This window comes from Pygoscelis adeliae, unplaced genomic scaffold (assembly GCF_000699105.1).
Source record: "Pygoscelis adeliae isolate BGI_AS28 unplaced genomic scaffold, ASM69910v1 Scaffold32, whole genome shotgun sequence".
Lineage (NCBI taxonomy): Eukaryota > Metazoa > Chordata > Aves > Sphenisciformes > Spheniscidae > Pygoscelis > Pygoscelis adeliae.
The window spans coordinates 1,132,773-1,148,491 of NW_008824368.1; the positions used below are offsets into that span (position 1 = coordinate 1,132,773).

At 36.6% G+C, this 15,719-nt stretch overlaps 1 protein-coding gene across 1 annotated transcript in view; it reads left to right on the top strand.

Annotated features, from left to right (window-relative positions):
• Positions 1-100: 100 nt before the first annotated feature.
• The window catches only part of COG6 (component of oligomeric golgi complex 6), a 61,624-nt gene continuing 46,005 nt past the window's right edge, over positions 101-15,719 (top strand). Inside the window, exons 1-4 of the mRNA XM_009319932.1 lie at positions 101-165; positions 520-663; positions 1,028-1,099; positions 4,627-4,685. Coding sequence (XP_009318207.1) covers positions 127-165; positions 520-663; positions 1,028-1,099; positions 4,627-4,685 — 314 coding nt within the window. The 5' untranslated portion in view covers positions 101-126. The remainder of the gene's footprint in view (positions 166-519; positions 664-1,027; positions 1,100-4,626; positions 4,686-15,719) is intronic.

Genomic DNA, 15,719 nt, shown 5'->3' on the forward strand with positions numbered 1-15,719 from the left:
GCGAGCCCCGATAGGCTCCGACAGTGGGAAGCGAGCCCTGTCACAGCCTCAGTTCCGCTGCGGAATCGCAAGCTGACGTCTGCAGCGCTAATTGAAAATAAAATTCATTTTTGCTTCTCCAGTGACATGCCACGCACCTGTTTGGTCCCTCCAAATCGTGGGGAGGTTTGTATTGCTTAGCTCGGAGGGCACTTCTCAAGCTTTTTCTGATTTAAATGTTTTCTAGCTATGGATAGGTCATGCTTTAACGGAATGTAATCTTGCTGATTAAAGCTATTCTAAAATAGTAGACAAAGTTGTGTACTATAACATATGCGAAGAAAAAAGACTCAGCAATTATTGTAGTTATTTACCAACTCATCCGGAGTGTGTTGAGGTAGTTTTTTCTCTAAAACCATGTAGTAGGTTGGGTTTTGTTTTTTTTTTTTCCAGTAAGACCACGAACTTGGGATGGTTACAGGCTGTGTAACCTGCTTCTTTGTAACTGTGTGGAAAGTTAGTGTCTTTTTTATTTTCTAGGAAATGCTGGAAGCACTCAAGGCTCTCTCGACCTTTTTTGTTGAAAACAGTTTGCGCACCCGAAGAAACTTGCGTGGAGACATTGAACGGCGAAGCTTAGCCATAAATGAAGAATTTGTCCACATATTCAAGCAAGTTAAAGAGGTAGCATTTTTACAGTGTTACTAGCTATCTTGCAAGAGTACTGCTATGTAATTTAAAGTTTAAAAAAAGAAAAAAGGATTAAGAGAGATTTTGACTTCCAGGACAAATATACTTTTACAGTAAAATTGTTTCATCGCTTGTTTCATTTGATGAAAATCCTGCGCAGAGAGAGGTGATGCTTCAAGCAGATAAAAATCCCAAGTGAATGTTGATCTTTAGAGGTGCATTCTCTCCATTGGTTAACAAGGAGCCTGGAGCAACTATGTTCCTTGTAACTTAGGCATCTCATTTTGGTGGGATGAAACTGGGCCTAGGCATGCATTTCTGATTTAAAACACAGTTTCTGTTGTTTGAACTTATTTAGGAGCTTGAGAGTATAAACGAAGATGTGCAAGCGATGAGCAGCTGCTGTGAAGATATGTCCAGTCGTTTGAAGGTAATATATAAATAGGTGTGCTTTGTATATTTTTCCTTTTGAGGTGGGGATTATTATTATTATCCTTTTAAAGGATATTATTATCCATTTAAAAGGATAAATAATTATTTTGGAGGATTAACAGCGACACCAAGATGTTTGCATAGTATGCATATTACGTTACTTTAGGATATTAATACATTTCTTTTTCCTTGTTTAGAAAATGTATTGAGGAAGTAATTTTAATTTCTTCCAAATTGCAATTCAGAATGCAGCAACATACTTATTTTGAGAATAGCAATGTGATATCCGTTTGTATGTGAGTGGAGAGAAAATATTTTATTAGATTTGATGTGTGTGAGATTTAAGGGTTAATGACATTTGTGTATTTCCGTTTAAAATCTGTATGCCTTCTGCATTGACTACATCTGTTGACTTATGTATTCATATAAATACGTCAAGTATATTCATAAGAAAGTATCTTGTAATCCAAAGAGGGAGCCAAGTCTAGTGTGCCGTCTTCATTCTGCTGGTTTTGTTTCATAATATTGTCTCAGAATGCTGGTATGCAACAAAACCAGTTCTGTTTCATATTAATCCTGAATCCATAATATTCTAGGGGAAAAACAAAAGTTGTGTTTTATAATGCATTACTAAATCTGGCTTGGTTTTAGTGTACAAGAATACAGTTATGAGTTTAAAAGGTTTATGGATGCTGAAGTGTAGAAGTTTTGCGAAACCAAATCTGTTCTGAGTATAGCACAAAAGTTATAGTCTGTGAATGAGAATCCTTCACTGTGAAAACAGTTGCTTTTTCCCCTCCTAATGTGTGTGTGTGGGGACATTAGATGTCCCCCTACATAGATTAATAGGGTTCATAGTCACGTATGTCATTCCCATAAGAATGCTTGTAGTTTGATGAACTTGTTCCAGAAAGTGTGAGTACAGTGTTGCCCACTGCCGTACTTACTTTTCAATTTTGGAAGGCAATGGGTAATGCACCTCGGAGGTCTCAGATCTCTTTGAACACTGTTAACGTGGATGTATTCCCTAGTGCAGTTCAGGAACTGTTTGATTAAACTCCTAGATGTGGAAATGAGTCGAGTGTCCATGCAGATTTTTGCTCTTTTCTGTCTTTAGATCATGAAGTGTAACTATGATCTGTGACTTCTTTTTTTTCTTTTTCCCAGAGTAGAGCCACCCTGCAGTGATTTCTTTTTCTGTTAAAGTCAGTAGGTAGTTTTGTTCTGTGCCCCACAGGAGGTTTCCTCTAGAGCCCTGTAGAACTCATAACTTATCTCAATTCAACCCCTGTTTTCTTTGTATGAATGTAAATCAAGTTAATAAGCCCATGAACTAGCACTCAGTTGTCAAATACTCTGGTATTTTATCTGTAATAGGACATGAAGACTTGCAAGCATGTACTCAAGCTGAATAAGAAGACAAAAATGAACTAAGCAGAGCAAATGGAAGATACAAAGATGAGGATCTATAGCATAAAAGGCAGAAAAGTGTGCTAAGAGAGCAGTGTATTAAGAGAGCAGAGCAGATACAAGATATGAAAGGGACTATATATTGATAAGTCAAAAAGCTTTTTACCTTTTTTATTTTGTAAGTTTATAATACCATCCAATCCAAATAACCGGATACTGTCAGATCTCATTTCAGGACAGTGACTTGATAAATGCAATGGCTGGAAGGGAGAGAAGGAGGCAAGTGCTGGAATGGAATAAAGTGAGGTTGAAGGATAATTAAAGTTTTAATTAGTATACTGAGGTGGGGAGGAAGAGAAAAATATTTCTATTTTGGATCTGCAAGAAACATCAAATATCAAGTTTCTGATTTTTCTGGCATGTCTGACTCTTTTCTGCCAATTACCTTGTTTTGCTTAGATGTAAGCTCTTACATTATATACCTGCAATAATAACAGTATCTGGCATGTATTTGGATGCATGTAAATAAAACCTGGCTTCCTGATGTATCTAGCTAGATCCAGAAAAACTGCTTTTCCTTCCTTTCTGCTGTCCTACTGTTAGCATTCTTCTTGGCAATTAGTACCTCTGTCCAGAAAGTACTGGAAAGGAAGCAAACTTCTTCTTCTGTCTTTTTGGTTTGTTAAAATCTGCAACTCTGAAGGAAGGGGGAGAAAAAAAAAAGTCTGGAATTAGTGGATTTCCATACTGAATAGTTCAGGTCCAGTCTTTTGTTGTAATAGTCATGTTTTGCTAGGCTGAAGCATTGAAAATCAGTATTATTAAAAAAAAGTTTAAAATACAAATACATTAAAAAATCTAAATATTATTATTTATATAAGATATAAAAAGCTTAAAGGTATCTTAAATTATTTTGGAACTACTAAATGTTCAGTAAATTCTGTTGAGTGTTTATTAAATTTGCAAGCTAGTCCATAATAGTTTCCTTCAGAAAATTCATCAACTGGCACCTCAGCGGTGCCTGCTGTCTATATTCACGGGACAGCTCAGGCTCTCTCTGATGCCTGAAGTTGTACTTGCGTGGTTGCAGTCCTTTCACCTTTCAAAGTGTTCCTGTACCTCGGCTGCTTTTTCATTGTAACTGATGTAGTGTGGCAGGTAGAAAGGCTGAAATGAATCAGTGTGCGTATATACTTGCATTAGACCTCTCACAGGTTTCAAGACTGGCGTCTTCATTTTGGCAAACACTGTAATTTAGATGTATTACAGTCTTAAAATCATTCATGCGAATATCTTTATAGCTCTTTCCCCTTCTTCACTTGCGATGTTATTCCATACTGAATGCATTTTGATTTCAGGATTTTTTTTTTTTTTTTTGTTAAATCTTCTTATTTTTCTGCCTAAAAGATCACTGGTGGTGTCTAGTGGGAAACCAGTAATTCCGGATGTCTGTTATCCTCTTGCTGAGCGATACTTTCTGAACTCTTTAACTTCAGTTGCAGCAATCCCTTTAGTCATGCAGCTGTTGTCTGTAGCAGAATTGTTTCTGCATGGATTCCCTTGCATTGTCATCACTGAACAGTTATGGCTGTGATGGACTTCTTAAGTGCATTGCACTTGGTCCTTACAGCCCTGCTTTGACTGTAGAGCTAAACTTGCCTAGACCAGCACAGACAGCTGTATTCGTGTTGTCTAAAATGGCTGGATTGACACTGGTGCTGGGCGGGTCAGCATCCAGAGGAACTTGTTTCATTTTTCATTTTGTAACAGCAAACAATTTACAGTTGATGGACAAACAAAATAATCAGAACCATTCCTGATATTTATATTAATGTTTTTGTATTAAATATAAATTAAAAAATAAACGTGTGAATATAAATGTACATAAAGATGAAAATATATATGGATAAGGATATTGATTTATTTTTTCATGGCTGAAAATAGGGAGAGTTAACAAATACTTACTTCAGGAAGGCCCTTTGTCTTGAAGAATACACTCTTTAAACTGCTTATAGTCAGAAAGCTTCAAAAGTATTATACATTTTAAAGGTTGTGTAATGCATTTGATATGTTTGTGTTTGTTTCACATACTTAACGATTCTAATTGTATTTTAGGCAGCAAAGGAACAAACCCAGGACTTGATAGTAAAAACCACCAAACTCCAAGCAGAAAAGTATGTATACCACCTTATTTATTTATTGAAGACATGACAGTACTGATGCAATTTTCTTTTAGATCTGGTTCTGCCACTCTTATTTTTGAGTAATGACGTTGGGGTGTTTTGTATTTGTATTTTGTTTTTAACACTATCTGTGTTTGTAGCTCAATCGGAATAAAAATACTGAACTCTCAGTTTATTACTAGAGGATACAAAAAGGTAAGAACATGTGTTAGTACTTGTCATAAAAAATGACCTTTTAGGGAAGAGAATCAGTTATAGTGGTAAAGCATGCTGTATATAGATGTGCTTTACCTAATGTTGGTTGATAATGTAAGTTCTATTGTTTTGTAACAGATATGGACCTACTCAGTGCCTCATTAGTATCACATGTTGTTAATGCTGCATATCCATTGGAAATCACTCTCTTGTTCAGGGACTGTATGTAGGAACAGAAAGTTGGATTATAACCTAGTCTGCCATTTAAAACTAACTGTGAAATATGTAAGTGCTGTTTAATGAGCCTAGCACAGACCATTTTTTCCCTTGGTTCTCCAGCCTCTTGTGGAAGAAAAGATTTGTGTTTTGCTCTTTTCAGTATTTTTATTGATGGGAAGGGGATAATAGCCTATGACAGATTCGAGTAATCTTTATCGTTTTTATGGCTAGGGCATCTGTTTTTACAGCTTTAGCCTTTGTCAGTGTAGAAGAATGAATTGCTTTGCTTTATGAGCTTTCTTCTGAAAATTACATACGGTTCACTGGAGATTAGAAATAATTATTTCCAGTGATAAGTTTCTAGGAGAAATTATGACTTGGGATAGCTCTGGGTGCGCTTTCAAAATCAGTAGGCTGATGTTGTGGACTTCGGTAGGAAGTGGATTATGTCCTGTGAGAGTCTGAATGTGAGGTTAGAGTGTAATCTGTACATATTTTAAAAGTTGAATGTAGAATAACCGCATAAAATACAATACTGGTTGATACAAAATGAAGGATTTGGCAAAGTCACAGTTTAAGTAAGTAAGCAGAAGTCAGGTCTTAGAAAATTTGTTACTTTAAATACGAGTATGTGAAGTACTAGGACAGAGAAGTGGTTCTCTCCTTTCCATATTCTCAAGAAAAGGAAAGCTGCTTTGATTCCTTGTTCTGAAGCAGAATGGAAGATACCAAGACCAATCCCAAGTGATGTATGTTTAATTGGCCTTAAATTCCATTAAAGCAGATTATGCAGACTGTACATCAGTATTGCTACAATGTAGTCCTTAACTGGCACAATAGTTTACTTAAAAGACTTTCTGCTAACTCCTTTAAGAGACAGAACATCCCCCTAGTGTGAGGAAGAAAAAAGGTTTAGGAAGTAGCCTGTCCTTCTGAGGGACTGACCTTAGAGTGTATGTGTAGGAAAAAGTTGTCTTTTGAAAGGCTGTTTTGTAAGTATACCATGAAGTACCCATTAGCAGAAGCCAAACAATACTTGTGATCTTACAATATGATGGTTATAGAAGATTCATAGTGCCATTTATTAACAAAGTTAACTTTTTTCCTGGCTAAACTTACAAAAAACTTAAGCAAAAGCTACAATGGGAAGGCTGTTTTGTTCTGTGTGGGACATTTGAGTCATCTTTTCTCTTGACTCATTAGGTGACTCTTCTGAGGCATCGCTTTGGTTTGCATCAGGCACATGAAGAGGCATTGGCTACCAAATGTTAGGGGTTTCTTGAAAAGCTGAAATCTTGCCTGCAGTCAGACAAAATACAGGTCTTAAATTGCTGATTCCTTCAACTTAACAGGTGACATTTCTTAGCCAACAGAGAAGTGAATGGTGAAACTGGGGGGGTGTCCTGGTTTCGGCTGGGATAGAGTTCATTTTCTTCCTAGTAGCTGGTACAGTGCTGTGTTTTGGATTTAGGATGAGAATAATGTTGGTAACACAGCGATGTTTTAGTTGTTGCTAAGTAGCGCTTACACTAGTCAAGGACCTTTCAGCTTCTCATGCCCTGCCAGCGAGAAGCTGGGAGGGGGCACAGCCAGGACAGCTGACCCAAACTGGCCAAAGGGATAGTCCATACCATGTGACGTCATGCTCAGTACATAAACTGGGGGAGTTGGCCGGGGGGCAGTGACCGCTGCTCGGGGACTGGCTGGGCATCGGTCGTCGGGTGGTGAGCAATTGCATTGTGCATCACTTGTTTTGTATACTCTTTTATCATTATTATTTTCCCTTCCTTTTCTGTCCTATTAAACTGTCTTTATCGCAACCCATGAATTTTACTCTTCCCCCCCCCCCCATTCTCTCCCCCATCCCACTGGGGGAAAGCTGGACCCGTTCAAAAAGAAGGCAATTGAAACAGTGACTGTAAAGCAAGAACAGTCAGTCTAGAACAAGGTAGTAGTTGCTGAGCGTACCTTTTTTTAGAGTTCTTCCTGTAAAAAGATGTCTCTTGTATTATTATGAAAGTTACAGGATTCTCCAGATTTCATCAGTCTCGATTTACTATTTCTACTCTCTGTGGTCCTACCAGCTGTTTATTTTATGATAGGCATTTCACAAGAAAACATGGGTTAGGTAGAAGTTTCTTAAAGTCTAGGATAATGGGAATTTGTATTTGAATAACACCAGTGTTGTAGAATTTTCTGTGTAATTTTTTAATTTAACATCAACATATATTTTAAAAAACAAATTCCATTTTATGTACCGCAGAATTTGAATTAAGTTCTTAAATCAGTGCTGAGGAATGGTATGTTTTTAAACATAACTGATTTTATTTTTCAGGGTAATGTTCTTCGTTTTCAGATTAGTTATGTTCTCTTTCACAATGAGAGTTACTGAACATTTTGTGATAGCAGAGATAATACATTCAGTCATTTTGCTGAACCAGTTGTTTACACTGCCCTTAAGGAAAGTTATTTTGACTCTGCCCTTCTCACTGAGGCCTACATTAAATCCTCATCTCTTTTCATGTTTTTTAGCCTTCTTTTAACTTCAGAAATTATTTTGATTTGCAGTAAATGATTTGCTCTACTAGCTGTTGGTCAAAAAAAAGGTCTTCTATTATGCTTAGCATTTATCTGCTTTACTTTAGCTGACCATTTTCTCGTAGGAGGAAAATGTTATAATTTGATTCAATGTTCTAAAATTGAAGAGAGACAGTAAACTTTCAGATGCATTTCATGCATTTATGGTATTAAGGGATTTACCTTTTTAAAAATACTTAATTTTTGTATTTGTCTGAAATTTTAGGGAAAATGGGTATCGCTTGGATAATATGATGAAGATAGAAAGTTACTTAGGCAAATAACTGAGTTAATATTTCACAGCTTTTATTTACTTCCCTTCATTTTCTAAGAATACATCTTAGCTCTGGCTTTGATCTAAGATACTTAGTTGTCTATCTGTAATAGTCCTAAAACTGTTTTCAGTAAATGACTGGTGGAACCTTTGGCTTGGGTAAACCCTTTTCATGCCTGGTCAGTTCTTGTGGAAAGTAAATTTTGTCAAAAGGTGTTATAGTTAGTATCAAGTTTCAAGCAAACTGCAATTAAAAGAACAGAATGTTCACTTCAGAACCAGAGAAAGAAAAGTCAATAGCCAAAGTCTTTTTAATTGGAGTTGGAACTTCATTCCCCTAGCTATACAAAGCAAATAAAGGAAAGGTTGAAATAGTAAGTGAACTATTTTCTTAGATTGTAACATGTTTTGACTTGGAAATGTAAATATATCTTCAGAAATTTTTCCCTATGTGGCATTTGAACCTGTGTAGTGGGTGTTTTTTTTTTTCTTTTTAATCAAGCATGATAGCAGTGAAGAATAAAGTTTCCCAAAGATGCAGAGTGGCCACAGGAACTTGAGTATGAGGATGAACATTTTAAGCGAGAATGCTTGTTTATGCTTTCATCCTTGCATGTATTCTTTCTCTTCTGCAGTACTTGCGAAGGGGTGGCTGTCTCAGTGGTTCTGTGCGGGTACTAGATTTATTATACGAAGTAGTTTTTGCATTGTATTATCGCCTATATAATTAGATGTAGTTCAAGATAATTTTCAATTTCCTAAGTTTCTTACTGAACTCCGTGTTGGTCATCCTAGTCTCTCAAATATGTGGTTTGAAGGTATAGCTGTCCAGCTGCAGTATCGTGCAGGTAATCCTCATGAGCTATTTGGGACTTCCTATGTTTGTAAAATATGTAATTTAAGACACTTGGTTAAATAGTTGGGGTAGAAAATAAGGTGTTCGTCTCAGATTTAAGTTAAAACTTCTGCATTCTCAGTTTGTTGCTTTGCAGCATTGTTTTTCTTGTAACTTATTCTGTGAGCTTTAGACCTGATTTGGCATAAACGCTGAATAGAATATGTTACTTAGGTAACAAATTAAAAAAGTAATCTTCCATTAATACAAATGCGTTTTTATATTTCTGAATACATCAGAGTAGGTACATTTCTTTAGTCAATTAGGTTGCTTCTTCTAAATTTATTTTCTCTGTAAAGACTAGTTAAAATAACTATACTGTACATTAGAAGCAGAACACTTTTCCTTCACATTACTTAAGTTATGGAATCTGGTTAACATAGGAATTAGGGTTTTCTTTTTTTCTCTTCTCTCCTTAAAATTGAGACTTATCAGAACTTAATAGAACCATGTAGTGTGAAATAAAGTAGTCCAAACCATTCAACCCATCTCTCTATAACATAAGGTTAATTTATTGCTGTTCAGTAATGTAGAGTCTTAAATAGAATGTTTGTTTTAATGTATTTCATAACAAACTTTGATAATAAAGAAAAATTGAGGTAGCTGATTTAGGCAGTTTCTGTGAATCGTTAAAAATCCACTTCAGTATCTTCACTAGACTTCTTCTGTACATTTACTTGAGCACACTAATACTGCTTTCAGGTTGCATTAGGCTTTTTATGTATAGTAATGAGATTAGTTTGTTTTCAAACATCTGCTGTTTTTTTAAAATATGTGGATTTGTTTATTGCCATTGCTAATAGGCTGACAGAAAAAAGATCTTGCTCCTTGAAGTGAGATTTTAATAAAAGCTTCCTGTGACTTGGTTCTCTTGTTGTACCTGAGTTTAGTTCTTTTTTTTTCTTTGTGTGGAGTTAAAAACCTACTTGCAATACTAAATTACTTCACCTTGCATCGGGAACAAGTGTCCTGGAGTTCAGTACGGTTCCCAAACCGGCAAAGTAACAGTTCAGTTCCAAAATCCTGTATGCAGAATGCCAGAAGCCTGGCTTCATAGTAGTTCTATCAGTCACTTAATGATAAGGTATTGTGCAAGGTTGTTTTTGAGGTTAGCCACAAATGACAGTCGTGGATCTAACAATTGAAGAAAGAGACCAGAAGGCAATAGTTACAATATTAATTCTTATAAAATTAAATTAGAGTGATTATGTGAGTGTATGTATATGCTCAAGGAGATAACAGAAAATAAGCCTGCAGAAATAGAAAATTGGTGAGAGTCAGAAGTAATTTTCTGGAAGTAAAGAAGATCATACTCTGAAAACTGTATGAAGGAATAGAAATGCTTGGACATATTTTTTGAGTCAGGCTAAAGTTTCAGAGCTTTCGTTGAGATTATGCACTTGAACACCTTTACATATTATCTTGTTTTGCAAGCTTCTATTAATTGTGTTCTTAAACAGAGCAAAATGTGTGTTTTGATATCAGAGTCCTTATGTTGATTCTGGAAAATCAGTTTCTGTAATACTAGGATTATTTCACTTTTTAAAAATACAGTTAAATATGATTCCCAAACATATTTTGGAATGCAGCAATGTGTACTTCAATTTATTTTAATTGAATTACGTTCAGACTTGCTCTTTATTTAAATTCAACACAGTTCTTGGGAGTTCAGTGAATGATTTGACTGTCACCACTGTGCTCAATACAAGGTCAAAAGTCTTAGGAAAATGTTCGTTAGTGAACATCTGCTGCTTCAGTAGTGCTACACTACAGATCTCTCATGCTTGTGTCTTGGTGGTGCTTTTTGCATTTTCTTTTTTAAGAAATACCTTTTTCATCATAGTCAATTTGGAAATGATGCAGGAAGTTCAGGGGTACTTGTAGCAGGTTAGAGAGGTTTGCTTTCATCAGTGTATGCTGAGAAAAGTGGTGATCTGGTGGTTTGCACTGATGAGATGTATTTCATGTCCTGACCTTTTGAAACTTGTAATTGCATTTATTGCTGTGAATATGCTTCATGAGGAAAAGCAGTGATTGCCTAAATTGAATTATAATTCAATTTGGGGAGGGTGAAGGCTTGAAATTCTGAGGCCGATTTTCTTTCCTGATTTATACCAAAGTAAAACATAGGTAACAGGGCACAACACAAGAATCAAAACAGCTAAAAGGGATCTGAAGAAAAAAAACCCTAATTTGTCATATTCTAGCCATGTCCAGCAGAGAAAGTGCAAAGCGTTATTTCCTGCCATCTTTTCTACCTGGCAACCGTGTACTCTGTTGAGGCATGAAGTACTCTTGATCGATACGAAATGAGGCATGGTCTTACAGGTTGAGAAACATTGATCAGAAATGCAGAAGCAGTTACATGATACCATTCCTGACTGATGTTTGTCTAATCTGCTCTTAGAAGAAAAGCCCAGGAACAGAGAGCCCGTGGTCTTCCCTGGAAATTTATTTTGGTCCTTTAGTGTTTTCCTACTATCTGATTTAGTTCTCCTTTTGCTGCTGGTTAAACTCATTTGTTATGATCTTATTCCAGGTGGATGTAGAGAACAGTGTGTTATTTTCATGTTTTTGGCAACATTTTCAAATTTGATGGCAAATTTCAAGCTAGACTAAGCAGTCCCCTTTCAAATGTCTTTATATCAGATTATTTAAAAGATATGCTGAAGACACCAGTCTGTTTGGTACCGTAATATCAACTAGCTCACCTCTACAACATGGAAAAAAATCTATTCACTGGAAATAAACTCCTTTTTAACTTAATATCTGTTCACAAGTTAGAAACCATATCTTGTATCTTAACCGTTGCTAAACACTGATTTACCTAGTAAGTATTTATATCACGATTGCTGTGAATTTTTGCATGTGAAAATTGCTTGTCCAGACTATTCTGTAGATACATATCAATGATGTCTGTAGAAAGCCTGATCGGTATGTAAGTAGAAAATTATTAAATTCTATGAATTTATTTCCAGCATATAAGCTTTTTTATTCTAGTGTTTAGTAATCTGTTTGGCAAGGTTTGAATCATTTCAGTGCAGTTAGTATCTTCTGTTGCTAAACTTTTGATTTAGGCTTTTTGATTTTTACCTATTTCTTTTTAGAGCAGAATGTATTACATGGCAGGGCTGCAGCATTGCAGGCTAGCTGTTTTTAGATAGGGATTACAGATGGGAGAAACCTTCTGAGTTCAAGTCCACTCTCCTGCTGCCAGCTATCATTTGCATGATGACTTTCATAAACTCATCAACTGTTCAACATGTAACTAGTTAATTATTTTTGCATTTTGTACGTGTTGCTGTTCTTGGAACACTTACCTCAAAAGCTTGTTCTTTCCAGTAAAAGCCTTTCCCTAGTTTCCAACCTAATTCTTGGGTAGAAATTGGCTGTTTTCTCATTTTGTCCTTCATCTCCTCTCATAAATTAGGTTCTCCATTCCCATGATCATCCTGCTAGCTCTGGTCTAATGGGAGTCCATTGTTCTTGAACACAGATGATCAGGATTGTGATGTGTTTTCCAGATGAGGTCTCACTAAAGCCTTTTATAATATTGCTGCTATTTTCCTGTATCCTGGGATCGTTAGACAATTCACTATGATTTTCTGTGCCTTCCTATTTTTTAATTAAGGAGAAAATTTCATAATTATATTCTATGGTGGAATTGGTCATTGAATACCTTCTCACAGTATTTCAGTTCTTCAATAAAAGATGTGTTTGACAGACAAAATGTAGAGTAAAAACATTTTTTCTCAGCATTTACAAATGCATTTTTGCACCTGGTACTTATTCTTAAGAACGGTTTCCTAACACTTAGTTGTGTGTAGATGTTTTGTTATATAGTCTTTGTATATATACAAATATTTGTGTGCGTATATATATATTTGTATATTTACCTTCCACAAAAACCATCACAGAAAAACAGTTTTTCTAGCTGCTGCTGGAAAGCATTTATACATGTCTGTTAAAGATGGTTGATATTTCTTTATGAGTTAGAAATACTCCATCTTCTTGAGGCTTTAAAAATGTGTTGAATCCTCAGTACCATAAATTGAAAGTCATTTCAGAACATGCTGCTATGACTCGTCCTAGGTAAAGGAAGCTAGCAGATTTTTATGCTGTACTTGGTGGCAAGATAAAATTAAACTTTGGAAAAGCCTGTTTCTCCTCCACCTCATTTTTTGAGCTGTCTAGGTGATAATCCTAACAAATAGTGCACATTTGTATTTGCTTCAAGGGAAAAGTGCATGAAGTGCATAGCTTTCACAGCCTTTTGAGTTCTCTTGCAAAAGAATTCTGTCTCCTTGGCAACGATTAAAACTGGGGAAATTGCTCTTTGTTGGAGTCCCGTCCCCCACCCAAGCTCCAAAGTCTACCAGTGCTTGGCACTTCCCCCTTTGCATCGGTGCTGTGTTCCCATGATCTGTTAGTTTTGTTCCTTTATGCAGGGATAACTTTTGTAAAAGAAAAAAAAAAGCTTTGGGGTAACAGCACAGAATGGCCTTTCCTCTGCTGTACTGCACTTGCTTAGAACACAATTTAGAAATGATTATGTTTACAAAAAGGCCAGTGGGTCTTGAAATGTCTAAGTGTCTGCACAGGTACCGATTGCTGTGGGTTATATGTAAGATGGCCTTACTCTAGCTTTTGTTGTTACCTGCATTGTGTTTTGCATAGCACTTATCGCATTGAAATAACTATAGCAAACTTGAGTGATATTTTAATTCATTTCCCTGCTTTAATAAGATTGATTAAATTCTAGTTAAATATCTGTTAGCTCACGTCTGAGGGAAAATATACATATATATAAAATTCAATACCTATGTGAATGTATTGGTCTTGTTAATACTGTATGCTGCCAGATAGAAGTCAAGGGTACGTAGCACTTCCACATTTTGTTTCTGATCCATCATCTAGGATGCAGGATCTCTTTCTCATGCAGATTGATACATAGCCAGCATAAGCAGAGGTGTCTAACCTGGGTTTTGAAGCTGAGTAGCGTGTTGAAATCCCATGTCCTTTGTAAAGAGATGAAAAGAAATAGCTTTCTCAAAATTTAGATGCATGCTCTTAGTTTAGGATAGATGTTTCTCGCCACTTCCAAATCCCTGTCTTGAGAAAGATAGATGAAACGTTGCTGCCACCTTGAGGCTGTTAGTTTGTGTTTACATTGTGAAACTTTTAACATGCCAGTGATGCTACAGTTTAATATATTGACTCTGTTTTATTAAAGTTAATTATTCAGAGTGTGCAGAGTGGGTCAGTGAGCAGTTACAGCAGGTCTTAGCCAAAGAGACAGCCAGGGATGGGAATAGCTTTAAAGCATGATGTTTGATTGAGCCGTGTTCTCTGTAGCAGCAAAAAAGGAACAGAGGGAGGACTGTGCAGAGTGAGGACTTGCAGGAAGAGAGAGGTTGAGCAGTGAGGTCTTCTGCCATTGTTCGTTTTTATAACCCCGGGAGTGAAGGGTGCACAGAATTCCAGCATGGACTAACAGGCATGCTCTTTGTACAGTTCGTGACTCTGGTCCTTGTTCTTTGAAAGTCTACAATCCTAGTTCCAACAAATCTGCAAAGCAAACTGAAAAAAACTGTTATGCCTGGTATATTGCATTTCTTAAAATCAGACTTCCCCTTGCCCCCAGCTTGATGAAATTGTACATTCAAAAAATCTGAAGAACAGGAGATAATAGTAAATGGAGATCTTCTCTAAGAGCACTTAGAAGTTTATGCACTCAGGAGATACCCAGCTTCAAAGAACAGAAAAGTTTCTCAACATCTCATCTGCTCTTGTGTTTATGGGAGATCTTGTTTCAGTTGAAACCAAAGAAGATTTTGCATTTGCTTTCTCCAGTCTCTTTCCTACCTTCCTTCTTCTCCCTAAAGGGAGGGATAATCTGGTGTAAGTCTTTTCAGCTTTGTGGTTTTATATTAAATTGAGATTTCCATCGCAAGAGGAGAGACTTGGAGCAACTATTAAATAAAGTTAATTCACTAAATTACATTGTCTGTTGTTTCAACCAAATCCAATGATGGTGACGTTGATGGATTAGACTTCCTCAGCACAATGGCATGGAACAGGAATGCGCTGTTGAAAGCACCGTTATTGGGTGAAATTTTAAGTGTCCTTGCCTGATTTTCAATTTGAGTAGCTATGTTATATGCCTCTAGGTTTTTGGGGGGGTTGAGAGGGGAAGTTGCTAATATTTTTTATTATTATTTGTTGTAACTGACTATTGAAGTGACTTTTTTTTTATACCCCAGAAGAGTTCTGAGGTGTAGTTTTCATGAGCAATTTCATAGCAGCAGTGAACTAAGTAGTCATTGCCGCTTTGCCTCTGGCAGCTCGCTGTGCTTGCACACCTTGGTAGGGGGGGTGTGCCTGTACAGAACTTAGTACCCCACAGTCCCTTAGTACAGGCCTGTGGTAAACTGAATAAGAGAATAGATATAACCTCCACCCCGCAAAAAAAAAAAACCCAAAACTTTTGGTTTTTTCCTGCCAGATTTGTTCCCTGCTCTGATTCACTACACGATAGTATAAATAACGGTTCTGGCACAGTGGAAAGGGCAGTACAGGGCAGGGATGAGCACGGATGGCTGAGGCAGCCTAAGCAGCATGGCTCAGGCATCATTGCAATGATGGAATGTATTACTGCAGAACAGACCTGATCCACCTTTCATCTGTGGTGTGAGAATGACGAAGTTATCATCAGGAAATCTCTCACAAGCCTAATATTTAATTAAAAACACTCTTTTGTTAGCATCCTCCTGCCTGTTAATTCTTGTGAGTATGTTTCGTAGACAGCTTCTCTTGGTATTTTTTCCTCTGTCTCCAGCTGAAGTTACACCATGGCTTCCTCTTT